Below are 18210 nucleotides of genomic sequence, written 5' to 3'. Positions count from 1 at the left end.
TTATAACCATAATAATTTATATTAAAAATATATAGTTAAATAAATATACCTAATATAATTTTTTTTATCTGTGCTATTAAGACACATAAACAAAGTTAATTAACCAATATCGTTTTTTTTCAATGTAAATCTTAATTTTTAGCTCCCAAAAGTAAATGGGTAAACAACGAATTTTTTTGTATGCAAATGATAAAATATTAAAAATAATCATAATACGTTAAATACAACATAAATGAATTCTTTTCCAATTCCCACGATTCACCAAAGTGTTGCTCATGCTTTTATAAGAATATTTAATAATCATTATGCATCGTAGATAGAAATACATTACGTGATAGAAAAATAAATTTCTATCTGTATCAATCAATGAGTAACCTAACCTAACCTGATGTCAAGTTTTAAAACAAAACGATTCTATTAGTTTTATATATTTAATTAGATTTAAATAATGACGACGTTTCGTAAGCCCAAAATGAATTAATATGTCTAATAGTGGATATATTTAGACTATTATTCAAAGCACGTCATGCACAATGAACTTTACAAATATTTTCCTGGGCCCTTTTGTGATGTAGAGGTGTATGCACTGTGACTGGATCGGACTTTTAGGACCGAAACCATTATTGACATTTACTATGTCAATTGAATGATTTAGGTGCAATTTAGAGGCGTATACAACAAATCCTTGGAAACACTTACACTCGTACAATAATTAAATTTCAATGCCAATAAAAAACCTGATTGCCTTAGATAATTAATATTAGATAAAGTACAGTATTATACAATATGAAAATATGATCACGAGATGACGTCATTTTTCAAATGTTGAATGTCATACGCTATTATACGAATAGATATAATATATGGTAAACGGTAGTAAGAAAAAAATCATTATTGCTTTATCTTATATCATCGCGGCACGGGGAACACGAATCGCTTTTCAATCGTAAAGATGAGCCAGCCGACACAATACTATAATAATATTATAATATCAAGGTACTCCGGTATACGAACAAAACGCCATGAAGTATGGGGTAGGATACGCAGTCTAATCAATACAGTACAAAGGTCTCGGAATATCAGTCACTGTCTCAGCAAAATAAATCGACCACCATATATTATATTATTATGTGATAATAATACCGAACTCGTAGGAACCGCCAGTTCTGAAACACTTGGGTAACAGTTTCAGCGGCTATATGGTATAGGATACGGAATGTGTACACCCTCGCCTTATATGATCCTCGAATATTTTAACACGTGCCTTTCGAGAAACAAATTTTTTGGGGGTTGAAAATCTAAATCAACTGGATTATATATACGTGTTATAAGTTTGTTGTCTCCGGTCGGACGTTGGAACTTGTTCGAATCTGACGTACGTGTCGAACGCACGTGACTGATGTCCACCGACAGATAAGTAACGAATATTTAGCACTAAAACTTGTATGAGTATGTGTAACCTATTAATGTTCTATAGCTTACAAATGTAAATACCTATAATAAAACAACATTTTTCTAAATGTTACTAATGCTGGGAAATTTATGGTATGGATTTGTTGAGCTTGTTCTCAATAAACTGTGCATTAATTATGATTCAAATTAGGTAAATATAGTTCCTATAGTTATGGTTATACTGTAATTTGAATTTATTTAAGTGTTCGGTGTACTGAATAATTATAAACCAAATTGATCGGATACTGCTGTAATATTATAGGGCTACGCGTTTAGGTAATTTTACAAACTTAGTTTCCTAACTCTAATCAACAATTTCGAAATAATTTTACATACTCAACGATAAGCTTATCGTTATTGTTTTAATGGAATGCCTACTCATCAGTATGTCTGGATTTCTGATCTTTGATGCAAATCGTGTATTATAAATTAAATTATGCGCTGTAAACCCTCGAATGAAATGAATTATTCATATTTACGTTCAGTATGAAACAACTTTTTTATTTTAATGCCATTAAAGTATTATAGCATAATATCATCTCAAAAACAAATACACATTTTCGTTAGTGAATAATATTGCCACGATTATATATATATATTATAGTACGATAAGTATATAAGCTGTGGTGTTAAGACTGTATACGATTTGTTGTATTACGATTATTTACGAACGACGTTTAAATTGGATTTTAATGCACCCCGCAAAGGTCCCCAACACTATAGTAGCAGAACAGCCAGAACAGGTACAATATCGATTTATGCGATATTATTATATTATTCGCATCGGACGTATGCCAGTAGGTGATATGTATGCACATTGTTTACAGAACCATGCGTTTGACCAACAGCAAGTCAGCAACCATTGTTTAGCAAAACTTCATTGTACCTGTTATTATACTCATTTATTACACCACGTTCGGTCACGTAGTATTGCCTACCATACGCTACATGAAGTATTATTGATACCACGCAGGCAACACGTTTTTAATATAATATTACGTTAAATAATTACAAATATAATCGAGATGATTACTGTTAACAGTTGCAGTCTTCGCGTGATTACGATAACATCATTAATTGTACCGTGGTATAAAAGTTGGTAGGTACTAAGCGTGTGTATTCATGTATAACCGTCCCTACAAAGGATAAAAGTCTCTTGCCGTATACACGAAAAATGTTCAGATATGTTCAGCAACACGGTAACGTAGTTAATCGTGTGGTAACCTAACCTAACCATCCAATCACAGCAAAGGATTTAAGCGAACGCGTAAAGTGGAAACCCGCCTTAACGAGTGGTTAACAGACAGGCACAACGACCGACACAATAAGGTTCGTTAAGTGTTCAACATAACATAATATAATATAAATCCATACCCTATTGTGATCTGATGTACCAAACGTTAAAAATATTGTTCTGTATGCCTAAATTTAGATACTGAGAGTCGGGAAAATTTTAAATAATAATAATAATAAAATAATAGTAATAATATGCAAGTATAAGTACACTATAAGGAACTCATATTATATAGCACTTATATTGAAATGAACGAAACGGTGTTGTAACTTCATAGTCTACGAAACACGAGAAGAAGAAGAAGAAGAAAACTAGCCGCACGGTCCTTCGATTGAATTGCCTCCGTTTATTATTATTTATTATTACAATCGACACGATCGCATTATATTATTATCATTAAAATTATACACTTTTAACTACGGCGGCGTGTATAAATGGTACACAGGCGCCGTCGCTTTTAAGGTGAAGGCCGTCCGGTATCATCGTCGTCGCCGCCGCCGCCGCCGCATCATCTACGTCTGTAGTACAGTATTATACCTGGTTACGTGAACGTCCTTATCCATCAGTCCTTACATATTATATTATATTATTAATATATAATAACTATTATTATTATTATATACCACTTGGCGTTGGACACTGGTCTAACCAGATATTAATAATATAATTATCATTACATCGGTGTGTTAATATCGCATTACGCGTTAACAAACTGCCGTCGGTGATCTACCGTCTACGGGGCAACGCGATTTCGATAGTATAATTATTATTATAAATCATAATAATATGGCGTACGTGTAAGCATGCACGTGTGTGTGTGTGTGCGTGTGCCGTCGGAATTCCACGCATTCACTTTTGCGCACATGTGTATGACCTAAACGGTTGAAAGTTCAACGTGAACCGCCCAAAACCTTCTCGCGTACGTTTTGTACAATATATTTTATTATTATATAGATGTATAATGTTATATATTGTACCTACGAAGACCGGTATACGGGTTCGGGTGACGGCGCGTGGGTAAACACTTTCGACGACGACAAGGATGGTGAATAATAATAATAACAACGTTCGCGTTCGTTTATAATATATTATTATTATATTTATATTTTTCTAGGTCTACCTGGCCCGGAGCCTGCGTTTTTATTTCTGGGAGTATCCGCGCCCTAAAGACCGATGAAAATAATAATAATTCGTACACACACGCGCTCGAAGGTCGGCGGCCGCCGGGGCGATGAGCGCACACGTCCGTGTGTGCATCTTATTGTCTGATAATAATATTATAATATTATGAGTATGAGTGAAAGTTTCGTTATTCGACATTCCTCTTGCGCGTACGGTTAATACACAACTCGAACGGAAAAAAAAAAATTATAATAATAAACGAAATAACAATTGAATCTCGGGCATACGGTGAGTTTGGTATAGCGTGCAAAGAAATGCCCACGCGCGAAAAGCGGTCCATAAACCGGCAAAATACCACAGAACATTCAACAAGGATTATAAATGCCTATGGGCGACGGATGCGCGTAAACAACATACTATTATTATATACGTCGTATTATTATCATCATCATTATTATTATTATTGGAAACGCATTGATGTGCCCGCTCGGTCGGTAATATATGGTAATATCTCGCGAGTTCTGGTAAATAAATAAATGTTTTCGCAAGTGTATTTCAACAACGTGCTCAAAGTGGTTTTACGTGCATACTTCAGTGTTTTTTTTTTCATTCCGTCGAATAAAAAAGCATCTTCGATCTTCGAGCAGTCGAACAAACACGTTATATCACGGAAAATAGTACGCATATTAAACGACTGTGCAAATGACATTCGTATAAGGCCACACGCGTTTGTTGAAATATAGCTCATACAATCGCGGTATAATAATAATATTTGCTGATTTCCGTCTCTGAAAACACCGCGTACATCGTACACATTTAAACTATAATATATTTTAATGTACATCATTATTATACGTAATATTTTGTAAAATACAAAGTACAGTTATCGTCTCAAATTATTATTGTTATCGCTTAACAGTTGTTAACCGTAATATATAATAAAATTATGTATTTTAGTATTCCGTAGGTGTAAAACGCGTACCTACCTAAACAGAAAGTGTGGGTGCGGTGACTATTATAATAATATATCGCTTTCAGGTCTTTGCGGTCGAAATGGTTCTGATCATAATAATAATATTTCAGTCTAGGACTCTAGGTACCAATACAATGCACGCGGTTCGTATTAATGAGACAAATATTGTTAAATATTGAAGTAAAATGATTGATGTCTACGATAATAGCAAACATCAATAAATTACTTTCACTGGCCCCGGGGTAGGTTTGAAGCTTTATGTCAAGTTCGACCTACAGTACTTACGTGCGCATTGCTTCCCTGTAGTATACCGAAAAGACACCGTTCCCCGGAACACCGTATACATATAATATAATGCATATATATATATGCGTGTGTGTGTGTGTAGTGCGTACGAATACGGATTACATAATATTTGCCCACACATGTGAAATAATACATACAACAATGGACGAAGGCGCGAACTCCGACAATAGATCTGCAGACGTGCTGGAGATATAATACTACACAACTACACACAAGCAGCATCTAATATTTTTTTATTTCACTTTTTTGTTTTTGTTTTCGTTCCATCTTATAATGATAATAATTAATCGCTGTCGTGATCCACGTGAAATGTAGATTGTAGGCACATATTATAGTGTAGTGTATACGTAGGTATCTATGCAGTTTGACACATTTTTAATGTCATTTCGCATATTATATACTCCGGAAACGAATGCGAATAAATATAAACGAGTGGTAAAAGTACCACAATGCTGCAATATGTGACCTGTGATTCTTAAATTTTGCTCGAATTAAACCTTCACGACTTTATCAAGCTTACGTGTGCAAACATTAATATACATAATATTATATAAGTAACTTTTTCACCGATCCGTGCACAAAACTTTTGAATACATTATTTGTTTTAAATACATGTACACTTTTTAACTGCTGAATAGTCCTCTAAAATAGGCTGGCTTAAAAAGTTTGAAACCGATTTTTTTTTTTTTTTTAAATGTTTTACAGTATTTTGCAATAATAATGTAATAAGTTTTTCTTTTTCTAAAAATTATAATATGTATGAGATGAATTAGAAAAAGAAGGTTGGGTTGTCAGGTATAAGTTTTTTCCTTTTTTCAAAATATGAAACCGATATGAAGTAAAATGAATATAATAATATGAAGTATTATAGCTTTTCATAGCATTATCGACAAAATGTAACAGTTATATTTAAAAATTTATAATAATGATTTATTTTAATTTATAATATAATTAGTCAATTTTATTTTTATAATACAATATTATGAATGTTTTAACAATGATTTGCTATTTTATTTCAAGTGCAGTTTACGAAATCGTCAAGAGGATGATTCCGACATTCCTAGTATCGATTTAAATGATAAATATTGCTAGTTCATCACGCTAGATGGACACGATCAAAACTATTTAGAAAGTTGATATTGCTTAATTTCACGTATAATAGTTTTTGAACTATTTATTTAAAATAATTAGTATGATGATAAACTGTTTCGACGCTACAATACATTTAAGCACGTCGCACGTGTAGATAATGTTATTGGTATTTTTTATTTGTAAACGCAATCTAACTAGACAAGAAAATTTATAAAATTTCCATAACATTTAACTTTAATAAGATTATTTCATAAGTATAAATATAAGCTTTCAAATTGTTTTGTAGAACCATTTGTTAAAACGCATAAAATGTATGATGGTGACTTGAAATATTCTTTTAAATTAAAATATATAACAGAAAATCATTCTCGAATAGAACTATGTGATACATGAAAAAAAAATTATTTAAGTCTTTATCTATAATTTATACTTTATAGTAAGTGAGTAAGTGATATACAATTTAAAGTTGTAACTTAAAAAAATTTGCTTAGCCATTATATTATTGTGTTGTATAATATGGAAGATTTTGACTAAACCTCATTGGTATAGGTATTCATTGTAATAAATGAATGTGTTAAATTTTAATATGATATCCATAAATATTATGCATAATATGAAAATGATTTTGAGTTGAGCATGTATCTGACACACGGTCCAACAGACTATTATAGTTGTAAGGATATTTTATAAAGAATGTACGTGGAATTTTTACTTTTGACTCCTCTCTTCCCCTCATAAAACCAACTAAATCCAATTTTCTACCAAAAACTACACTTAAAGTTTAAAATTTAAAATTTAAATATTCATATATTTATAGGTACTTCTCTTAAACTTTAAATTAGTCATTGAACAAAAAAAAATTAAATAAAAAAAACATTAACATAAAAAGAAATATGCATCATAACGTTATGAATTTAAAATATTTCATTCTTAAAATATCTTTTTTTAATTCAAATTAAATTAATATACCTAAAATTTCAACAATTAACATATTTTATCAAAATAATAGTTTAAAAAAATGTTTTGTTTTTCTTTAGTATCGTAATTGTATTAATATATTAAAACTAATATAAAATTGTACGAAACTATAACTTTAAAATAAGTATTAATTTTCCAGTATATGTCATACATGTATGAATTCAAGATATGACAAACCATCTAAAACCCAAATTACGTCATTTTTCGGTAAGAGGGGAGGCTGGAATATCTGTCACGAATTCACAATCTCGCGGACTGTCATAATCATATCAACAATGTAAATGGCTGTTAAATTACGAGATTCGAATATTGTATAACTGATAAGTATGACCTGTATCACGTGTAACCTGTGTCTATTACTCTTGAATTTTAATATTATTAAAAACAGATCATTCAGCCAAACGAAAATAGTAATATACTTCATTATTCTTTAATAGAAAAAAAATGTAGGAAGTGCTGCAGATAAAGTAAATCTGGTAACAACAATGTGTAGATTACACACTTGAGTCACATCGTTTTGATAATATTACGATGAAATTGAAGTGTTTCGAATTACGTTTTCATTATTTAACGATAGTGTAGTCTTATTTTTTCCCATTAATATATACGCACTACATGCATATGTGATTACTATATCATCATCTATCGACACAGAACGATGTCCGACCGTGAAATTAAAACCGCCAGCTAACAATTCCCACACAGCTGCAGCGACAATGATCTAAATGGGGAAAACGAAAATAATAAAATATAAAGAAACAAACTACAAATGCCACGGTGTTGCGCAACACAAGTCACGATTGTCGTTGTAATTATATCTTGCATGGGGAGCAGTGCAGTTGTATACGTTATGGAAAATAATGGTAAATCCCAATCATAATAAGGGAGGACCGAAGCGACTCGTTCAATGTACTTACGACCAAAACGGTATCGGCCGTCACGCTCATAACGCGTTTCGCATTGGCTATTATTCATCATCATCATCATTATTATTATTATAATTATGGGCACATGCATGGATATATTACGCGTTTTGCGGCCGTAAACATTGAACGCTTATAATATATCGTGTCTATACATAACTCACACTCAAATATTACTATTATACAACGACGACGACCACGACAGCATCTACACAGCAACATGTCTAACCTTGTCGCCAAGTTGATGATGTCCTGAACGTCAAAGGAGTAGGAGCTGTTTTCGTGTAGTGCATAATATGGCATAAGTCCGTGTGTGTGTGTGTGTAGGTGGGTGGGTAGGTACTACGGAACATTTCCGACGAATTGAATTCGACACGGAGGCGCTACGACTGGCTTTGGAGACATCGGAATTATTGTTAATGATAATTATTGTTGTAGTCGTCGTATACTTAATATAATAGTGCTGTAACAACCCAAGAGAGAGACAAGTTATACAGCTGTGTGTGCTACCGAGAAACGTGATGGTTAGGGTAACGTTCATACTTATACGACCATATTGTTGTAACGGTTTAAAATATTATCGATCATCGATCATGTAATAATGTAATATGAGAATCGCTTAAAAAAAATATATTACACCTATAGAAAATATTATATTATATGACTATTTGCTAAGTACAAATAAAAACGTATACCTACGGTTTAAATTATTGTTTTTACTTTCAATACGTTTCATTATTATAATTTGAATGATTGGTTTTAGGAATTAAGATAAGTACTCTCACATTGAGTAAACAGACAGTTGACAAATCATTAAATTAAATTCTAATTATTTTTTATTTATTAAGATTATTTTAAAAACAGTAATGAGTACATTTTTGATGAATGTTGACGATTGGAACATTATTTTCTTATAGAAAAAATGTCTTCGGAAATAAAAAAACATAATTTATTTTTAAGAACAATACATTTCACTCCACTCAGAACCTAAAATATAAAAAGTAAGATTTGGTATATAGTTAACCTCCTAAAGAAATGAATATTTACAAATTATAAATAGTGAAGAAATCATTAACCGTTTAGTTTTAATTAAAAAAAAAAAATGCATCAATGACATATTTTTATCTCATTATATGATAAACTTGATAAAAAAAATAATTTCCTTAACACAGAGAAGAGGTCATAGCAAAGTGAAATGAGTAATCCTGCATCTCGTTCTTTGTCCAGGTTTTTGTATAAGAACTTTAAAAACTGTATTATATTTCGCGTGTGTATAAATAAATAAGTTGTGTATAAAAAAGATTTAATTTAATAAATAATTGATTTTTTTTATAGTATCTTATACATTTTGAATCACTGCTTATGTATTGTTCTTTTTTTATCAGCTGTAAAATCAATACGACCCCAGGCAAACTATCGAAATCAGTTATGAGACTCACAGAAGCTTCCGTTTATTGTTGTCAAACATTCGTCAGGTAATTAAAAATCTATTTCAAAAAAATATTTGGTTTTGTAAAAAAGTAAAAAACTTAAACGGCTACCTCGGAGCAGTAGATATAAATTTCTAATTAAAAAAAAAAAAATCTATTTCGCGAAATATTTTTATAACAATATAATAATATTACTATCTTCTTCTTGCAGCTTACGTGTCGCCCACTGCAATAGGCGTGTAATGATTTGTTTAGAAACAAACCCAAGGCACTTAGACATATTATAGCATTAGCATTGCTAATAATAATATTATAATATTATACTCGTATGCTGTTATGAAACGACACAGTGACCGAAAAAACAATAGAAAGACCACCCGCCGTATCTGTCAGGTTTATGCGTCACATTGGCTACTTATACTTTCCATATTGACGCACAGCTATGTGGAATGTGTTGCAATCCGTTCTGTCCCGAAGGGAAATAAAATCGAAAACGCATTGTTTCCAACTAAAGACAGCCGAGACGCGTATAAACAAAATAACAGACGATATTTACGATCGTCCAACGTGGAAGGAAACACACATAAAATCACCTGGGCAGCAGACGTATGCACCCTATCCCACGCATCTCTCTTGAACGGTTGCCAAGTTTTATAAATTATAAGACTGGTATTTTACAAAGTGCACGCATATTATACGGTCAAAATCACGTGACACGTGTGACACGATGATAGGTCGTTTTGAAAATCACGTTTAACCGGCATAGAAAAAAAAAAATAGAAATAACGATACTTAAGAGCAGATTTCCAGGTAGTATTATATACATTAGATTAAAGTGGATATTGGAGAAGCCATTAGTTTCGTCGTCTATGATATTGATTTTCTTTAAAATACTTTACCAAAACTTGGAAAACATTATACTATATTGTTATAAATCGTACACTTCTATCAGTAAATGACTGTTTGCGTCTAAACCAGCTTCGTACATTATATAGTTTTGTTTTTTAAAAAACAACTGAACGGAACATCAATTTATCAACATTAAATCTATCCAATTTCATACCAAACATTTCTTCAAAGCCCGATGGAAATGAAATGTCATCAGTTTCGTATATTTTTTTTTTTTTTTTTTTGAAATCTGTATACATTCACTTCTTCAGTCATTTAATTTGGTATAACTATATAATGCGCGTTATTTTCACAAACAAACGGTTTCAAGTTATTTCACTATGTACCTAATCTGTAATTTATGTTTTCAGTGACGGAATTGTAATTTTGACCAAAGTCAAATTCTTATTAAAGCTGTCATCCATCTGGCAAAGATGTTTTTCAACTGGCTGATAAATTATATTACATTGATAAATTATATTACATAATACAGGATATTGGTGAACGTATAAGTAAACATTTTTCTAAAAATGATTCATCCCAAACAATCGGGGTGTGTCAGAAAATTGCCCCGTTTAATATGTGAAATACCTATTCATTACTTGTTTGAATAGCAAGAAAAACGTGCGTACTTTTTTAGGCCAGAGATAGTGTGTTATACACCCTTGACCGAATGGTTCAATAGGGTTTTTATTAAAAAGTAACAACAATTTATTATATGCCAGAACTAAACTATAAATTAATAATTTACCCTATTCGATTTAAGCTAGGTATACGCGTTTTTGGTCACGACAATTAATAGCTAATTATATATTATATAAAAAATAATTTGAATAATGTCACGCGCGAAGATGATTTTAATGTTAGTTAATATACAATATAATCATATTAGACATCATCATTAAAATAAACATAATGTTCTATATAGTTACGAACAAAATTTTTTTCGTATCAATTGTTATAATATTATCAGTATAAGATAAAATTATATGCTATCTTCTCTTTTAATTTGGAATAATGAGAAAAAATAAAAGATAAATTCATAATACATCACTATTTACTCTTTTATTTCGAATAAATGTTAATATTAAAATATGTCAATACATTCCATAATAGATAAATAATTACAATCATATGAAAAAATTCATAGTAGTAAACCAAACGTAACGTGCGTTGTACGACATATTATGTATTAGGTAACCCAAAGTTTAAATTACAAAATAACTTTTAATTAAAAACACAGATGCATGTATGATGCAAATTTTTCATTTTTAAAAACTCAATAAATATTTTATCATTCTAATTATAAAATAATACACTAACTAATATTATAATTATAACTTATTCTAAACATCATCATAACGAAAATCAGCATAGTTTTTACTAGTACAAAAAAGTCATAATTTTTGTAACCTAATGTTGTTTTTTCATTTATTTTTTAACAATTATTTGTATATTGTCTGTTATATCAATAGAAGAAAAGTTTTCTTAAGCTTTATTCTTTCTAACCTGATTTTATGTTTATCCAAAGTGTAATTATTTATCTTTAACCATCTCCTGTTGAAAATCCAACTTGCACCACATTTATCATCGGTATATTATAACATTATAATATAATACAATATAGCATACAAAAGTATACTATATTACTAGTGCGCTATGTATGCTATGTTATGTGTTTCATAATGTATAATGTTGTATGATGAGTATTATTTTTTATTTGATATTTATAACAAACAATGAAAAAATTCATTTAAAATTCAAATAAATTATAACTGTTTGGATTTAGAAATTGAAAACAATAAGACCTCTAATCCACACGCAAAATCTTTAACTACGTGAAAAATGATTTTTAACAACAATTTAAATACAATTTTTGTGTGAGAGTATAATTTTTGAGAGGTTCTTAAATTATATGTCTCTATATACCTACTTAACATAACATCTAAAAAAAAAAAATAATAATTTCTTAGTAAAATAAACAAACAACGTACGTTCCACCAAAATTATCGTCGTACCGCTAATCGTAAATACTTTGACACCGACGTGACAAAATCACTCGTGCAAAAGACGAACAAACTGAAATATTTTCAGCCTCCTACATACAATAATCAACTTCACGTTAATTCCATAAAATATCTAACTTGTGTAAAAGATAATAATTTTCAAACCTATCTATAGGTACGCCTCTCATCCCTTATAGACTTGACGGACTTCCCACGAATGATGTTACGAGTCTCGTTAGTCAACCATTATATTTATGTTAGGTACTATGTTGGGTATATCGTTTTTAATTTAATGAGCTCTCTGGGAAGATCTACGAGATATTTTAAACGAGCACCTGAAGACCCACGACAGTAATTATTACTCATTATTGAGTTTCTGTTTTTCAGTGTTCACACATAACAACATATGATACAATAGTATTATGTGTTTACACAAACATATCATTATCAGCCTGATAAATACTTAACGGTTTTGGTATTCTGCTTGTAATCGGCTGCATTAAATGTTGTCCAACCGTGCATTATCGATTGGCATTTGACGCGGTATACGTTTAAAACCACGACTAGCCTACGTACTACGCTTAGTATCTATATGTACCTAATAACGTAACTCAACTATTCAGCCCAGCGGTCTTTAAGTAATCAATAAATAATATTAAGTTAATCCATTTAATACAAAGCCAATGGAGATATGAAAGAACGGCGTTTTTAATAAATTGGTTTTGAACGTTGTAATTTATTTATTTCCTATCCGGGAGAGACGCTACGCGAAAAATATTATACAGAACACGGTATTACGTAAATTATTATTACAAGTTACAACGAAACGTGTCAAAAACGTATTGACTTATTATTTACATTTAGATCGGTATAAAAATTGATTAAACTAAAAACATCAAGTCGTATACCAAAACTTCATAACGTCACCGTAATATTTCGGATTAAAACTCTAATGAAAAGTAACCGAAAATATTGATTGAAACGTATTATTTTTGCACTTTGATAAAATACGACACGACGTATAAATATAGGTATCGATTCTAAGCTATGATACATTTATAAAATAAAAATAAATTATGTTGTCGTGGCTTAAAGTATTAATCTCGAATGTGTGTTATGGCACAATGTCAATATATTTTATATAGGTACCCATACGAACGACAAACAGATAAATCTAACGTTCAAGATTTATCTGAGTCACGATTAATAAACTTTGTCATTATTAGCATGTCGGTGGTATAAGTACCAATATCCAATAGCCACGAACGAACAAATTGACGAATTATGATTGAAAAAAAAATATTTTATACGCAAATAACACGTGATCCGAGGTTACTGTGCATATGCAGTCTAAAAATAACGGTGTTATGTAACATTTAACAATAGGACACTTACGTGACAATTAATCAGTATATTATACTCACAAAGTCCCTATCATAATAAATAAATATAAATTAAAATTTTGTCACAAACAAATTCAAATTTAAGTATAGTATTGTAATCAGATTCTTTACAATCAATGAGTTTGATAAGTATTTATCTGCAACTATGCTTCAATAAAAATGAACAAAAATGAATTAATGAAAAAAAAATTGTGTTTAATATAAAAAACAAGAAGCTACTTAAAATTGAATTGCAGAATTTTGTGAAAAATATAGTGGTAATAGTATATTAAAATTGAACACCAAACATTAATATATTATGTTTATGTACTCTTATTATGTATTTATTTCAATAATGTATGTAATTAAATTTTAATTAAAATTACCTTTGTACATTTTTTACATAGTATTTAAATAGTAAAAGTAATTGCCCATTAAATAAATAAGAAATGTATTCAAAACTTTTAGAATTAAATTCGATAATACTTTATTCAACAAAACAATGTTTCTTTATAATCAACTAATATCTTCTGATTTTATAATTTTGTAAGAACATAGTATAACGTAATTGGGTTTTCAATCTATCGAAATACAAACAATTTCAGATGCATAAATAATGTTTATACTTCCAAAGATTTTGATACAATCCATTATTATTTAACATTTTATCATAATATATGATTTAATGATTAGGAAAATAGTGACCAAACCAGTTAAGAAAAAATGCCATTATGATTTCGTAGCTTTAATTTATTATAACTTGTAGTTTTACAAACTAGAAATGTGCTTTGCTTGTAGTTTTAAAAAATTTATAGAATAAATTGTTGCACAGAGTTAGAAATTAAAAGTTTTAAAATCCGTCTGTGAGAAGTTATTTTTATGTGCATATACATTAAATTAATATTATGAATTCAGTAATTGATATAAACTAAATTTCAATACTTGATATTAACTAATATTTGAATGTATGCCAATTTCATGTATTACGTTGTATCCATTGTGTATGACAATAGACTAAATTGCATATTAGGTAATCAGCGAACTAAATGTTCATAGTTTAAAGATTTATGTTGAAGTCTAGAAACAATTAATTATATGATTTTGGAATTAAAAAAAAAATTAAACACATTGGAAATTTATAAATACCAATTTGAGAATCTGTAAGGCATATATTTAGATAAGTGGATATTAAAACAATAAAAACACTTATTGTGCAATTTATGTATATCATCATCAAAATTATAAGGAAAGATAGTGTAAGAAGGTTACCTAGATGTCACACCTTGATTACGACCTAGATCAATGTTACATTCGTTCGCATCTTCAATTACGACTTAATAATTTATTACTATAATGTCATTATTGAATACATTATAAACGTCGATGATAGACAATATTATTCTTTATAAGCTGATGCGTCTCGACATCATTATTAATTTATAAACGAGTTTTAAAAATAACACTAATCTTTAGTTTTGTGTGAAAAATAATGAATACATTAGCGTATAATTTATTTATTTAATAAATACAGGTACCGCACCTATTACATATCATTTACATCATTATCTAATGAAAAATTTGTACTTAAATTAACAATAAATTATCATGCTAAAACCTGTAATAATATCCATCATAAATTAAATTATAATAATTTTTAATTATTGAGTACATATATTTAAAATTTAATTTAATTTGATGAAGTATTTTTTAGTACATTTATCATTTAACAGAACCAAGATGATCATACTCAATATTTCAGACAATATCTATTAATTGGTAAATACTAAATAATAATAATCCGAGCTTGAATAATAGTGTTATTTTTTTAATATTAAAAAAGTTATATATTTTATTATTTAACTAATATTTTTTATAACGTTAGTTCAAATAACAAAAAGTTTATGAAATAATACGTTATTATACGTGTGATTAATTAAAATATAATACTAGAATACTAGAATACTAATTACTAAATAAAAGTGAATCAAATAAATTAACTATGACTAATAAAATATAAAATATGAGGTAGGTAAATAAATTAGTATCAAAATTAATTAATATTTAAAAAAAAGTAAATTGTATCACTTTAAAAGTATAAAAAGTACCTCCATTATTTCTTGGTGCTAATAACTTCCCTTATTTGTGAAACAATAATACGTTTAAAATCAATGAAACATTTTACATTTTTTTTTTCAAACAATTTTTGTTTTTTTTTTAGTATTTTTTGCTCACTCACTATATATTATAAAATATTACATAAACATGAAGAATTATCAACAAATTTTAACTAAAAAACCTGGTTAATCGTGGTAGTAGAACTATTTTGCACTGACCGCTGACTTATTTGACCACAATGTTATAGTTATCAATTTGCATATGGTTGAAACACTTATCTTAAATTACATGACTAAAATGAACAACAACATATCTAAGCGATTGTCTATAGTCTATTTGTGTAAATTTTAAAATATCTAAATTATGTTACCATATATGTATTATATAAACCTGGTATTATATATATATCATATATATCATATATATATATATATCACACATTACTTAAAAATATTTACTAAAAAAATTCATATCTACTATTTTGTTTTGTTTCATTTTAAGCTAATATAAGCATTTGCGTTGATTTTTATTAACTGGCCACATATAAAATTACCAAACAATTGTGATGTTTAAAAATATGTTACCAATGTTTTTTCTTTTTTATTTTTAATGTATGACATGTTAGTGTCTAATTCCAACTAAATAATTAATTGACTATAACTTATAAGTTATAATTATATTAAGTCTAGTAAAGTGGAGTTGAACATTTGTTTTATATCTATCAAAGACTATTATGAATATTTAATTAAATTGTGCCTATTCTTTTATTTTATTAGCTATAAATATAAAACTATTATAACTTTAGTAAGTAATTAAACTAAGTATTTTTTTCATTATAGAATATTACAGATAAGTGCTGTAAGAACCAATACTATGGTAATCGTTAAAAAATTTAAAGTTTATAAGTTTATTAAAACTGTTATGTTTTTATTCTAAGAAATATAATTGTACATACAAATATATATATATATATATAGAGAGAGAGAGAGAGAGAAAGAAGTATTTTTTTTTTTTTTTAGGTATTTATACCAATATTGCAGATAGGTACTGTTAAATCTGTTATAGCTAGATTTAGACATGCCAAAATAAAGTAATATTAATGGTTTTTAATTTAATGGTTGTGAAATATTAATTAATTAGATTTTAGTACTTTATATATGTTATTAAAAAAAAAAAAATGACAACATAGGTAAATATTATTCAAGTGACCTTACACTTTATGCATTTATATTTTTTTCAAATCTATAATTGTATATAACTACAAAATATGCACACTACTTATTATATTATCCGTAAAATTAAGACAGCTGAAATAACTAGGTTATAACTAAGGTACCTTCATAATAATATTATTAAGTATACTGCTTATGTACCTAGTTAATGCATTTCAAAATTTAAAATTTTTACAACTCGTATATTAAGTTAATTTTAGTGTATTAAGTCGATTAAGTTTATAATACCAAAAACCAATACCTACAAGTAAAAGAAAAGTAACAAACTAAAAATTGTTAAACTATTAAAAATATAAATTCGTACATAACAATGATTTGGTTTGTACATCAAAATCTCATCAACCATCTTAAGCGAAAAAGAAAATGTATTTATTGTTCTAACAATGATATTACTTTCCATTAAAATAACTTTTTCGGAATGCTGTGCTAATGTGCTTTTTTAAATCTTTGTTCGATAAATCTTCCAATCAGATATATTATGATATAACACTACGGTTATAAATAAAAATAAGTACTCACGTTTGTACACGGTCTCAGAGACATTTTGCCGTCCCGTTGCAGGTGCATGGCGTCCGGATGCTCGTATGGGTTATCCTGCTGGAACCCGAACGACCGGAGCTATGTTACGTTCGCGTGCGTGAATGTGTATATTTTTAATGTTAATGTTATGTGCGAGACGACGCGGCAGACGAGAGTGAACGTATACCTCAGTGTGTGTGTATGTGCGATTACAATCGCGGGTGCGTTGTTTGCGGACTGGTTTGTTCCGGCGTAAAGAGTACGAACCGTTGGTGTTTCGTTCTTATATATAGCGAAAGCCGGACCAGTCTGCACCGGGAGACTTTAACGCCGCCGCTGCGGCCAAAAAGAAGATAACGACGGAAGCGGCTGCGGCGGTGGTAGGTACGAGCGAAACGAAAAAAAATCATCATAGGTACGATAAAAACTGTAGTATTACTGTATGAGCCCGGGGTCCAGCGGTCAAGGTCCCGCGGATGCCACATTTGACCCCGGACA

At 29.4% G+C, this 18210-nt stretch overlaps 1 protein-coding gene across 4 annotated transcripts in view; it reads right to left on the bottom strand.

Moving 5' to 3' along the window:
• The window catches only part of LOC107173448 (uncharacterized), a 33072-nt gene extending 15086 nt beyond the window's left edge, over window positions 1–17986 (bottom strand). For all 4 annotated transcript variants that reach the window (XM_015523995.2, XM_015524012.2, XM_015524003.2 and 1 more), the window contains exon 1: window positions 17713–17986. In XM_015523995.2, the coding sequence (XP_015379481.2) occupies window positions 17713–17760 (48 nt within the window). In that variant the 5' untranslated portion in view covers window positions 17761–17986. The remainder of the gene's footprint in view (window positions 1–17712) is intronic.
• Between the last annotated feature and the right edge of the window lie 224 nt (window positions 17987–18210).

The sequence above is a fragment of the Diuraphis noxia genome, unplaced genomic scaffold (assembly GCF_037042655.1).
Source record: "Diuraphis noxia isolate RWA-SAM2 unplaced genomic scaffold, SU_Dnox_SAM2 contig0003, whole genome shotgun sequence".
Classification (NCBI taxonomy): Eukaryota; Metazoa; Arthropoda; class Insecta; order Hemiptera; family Aphididae; genus Diuraphis; species Diuraphis noxia.
Note: the sequence above shows the minus strand (reverse complement) of the source record. Positions and strands in the feature narration are given on the sequence as shown.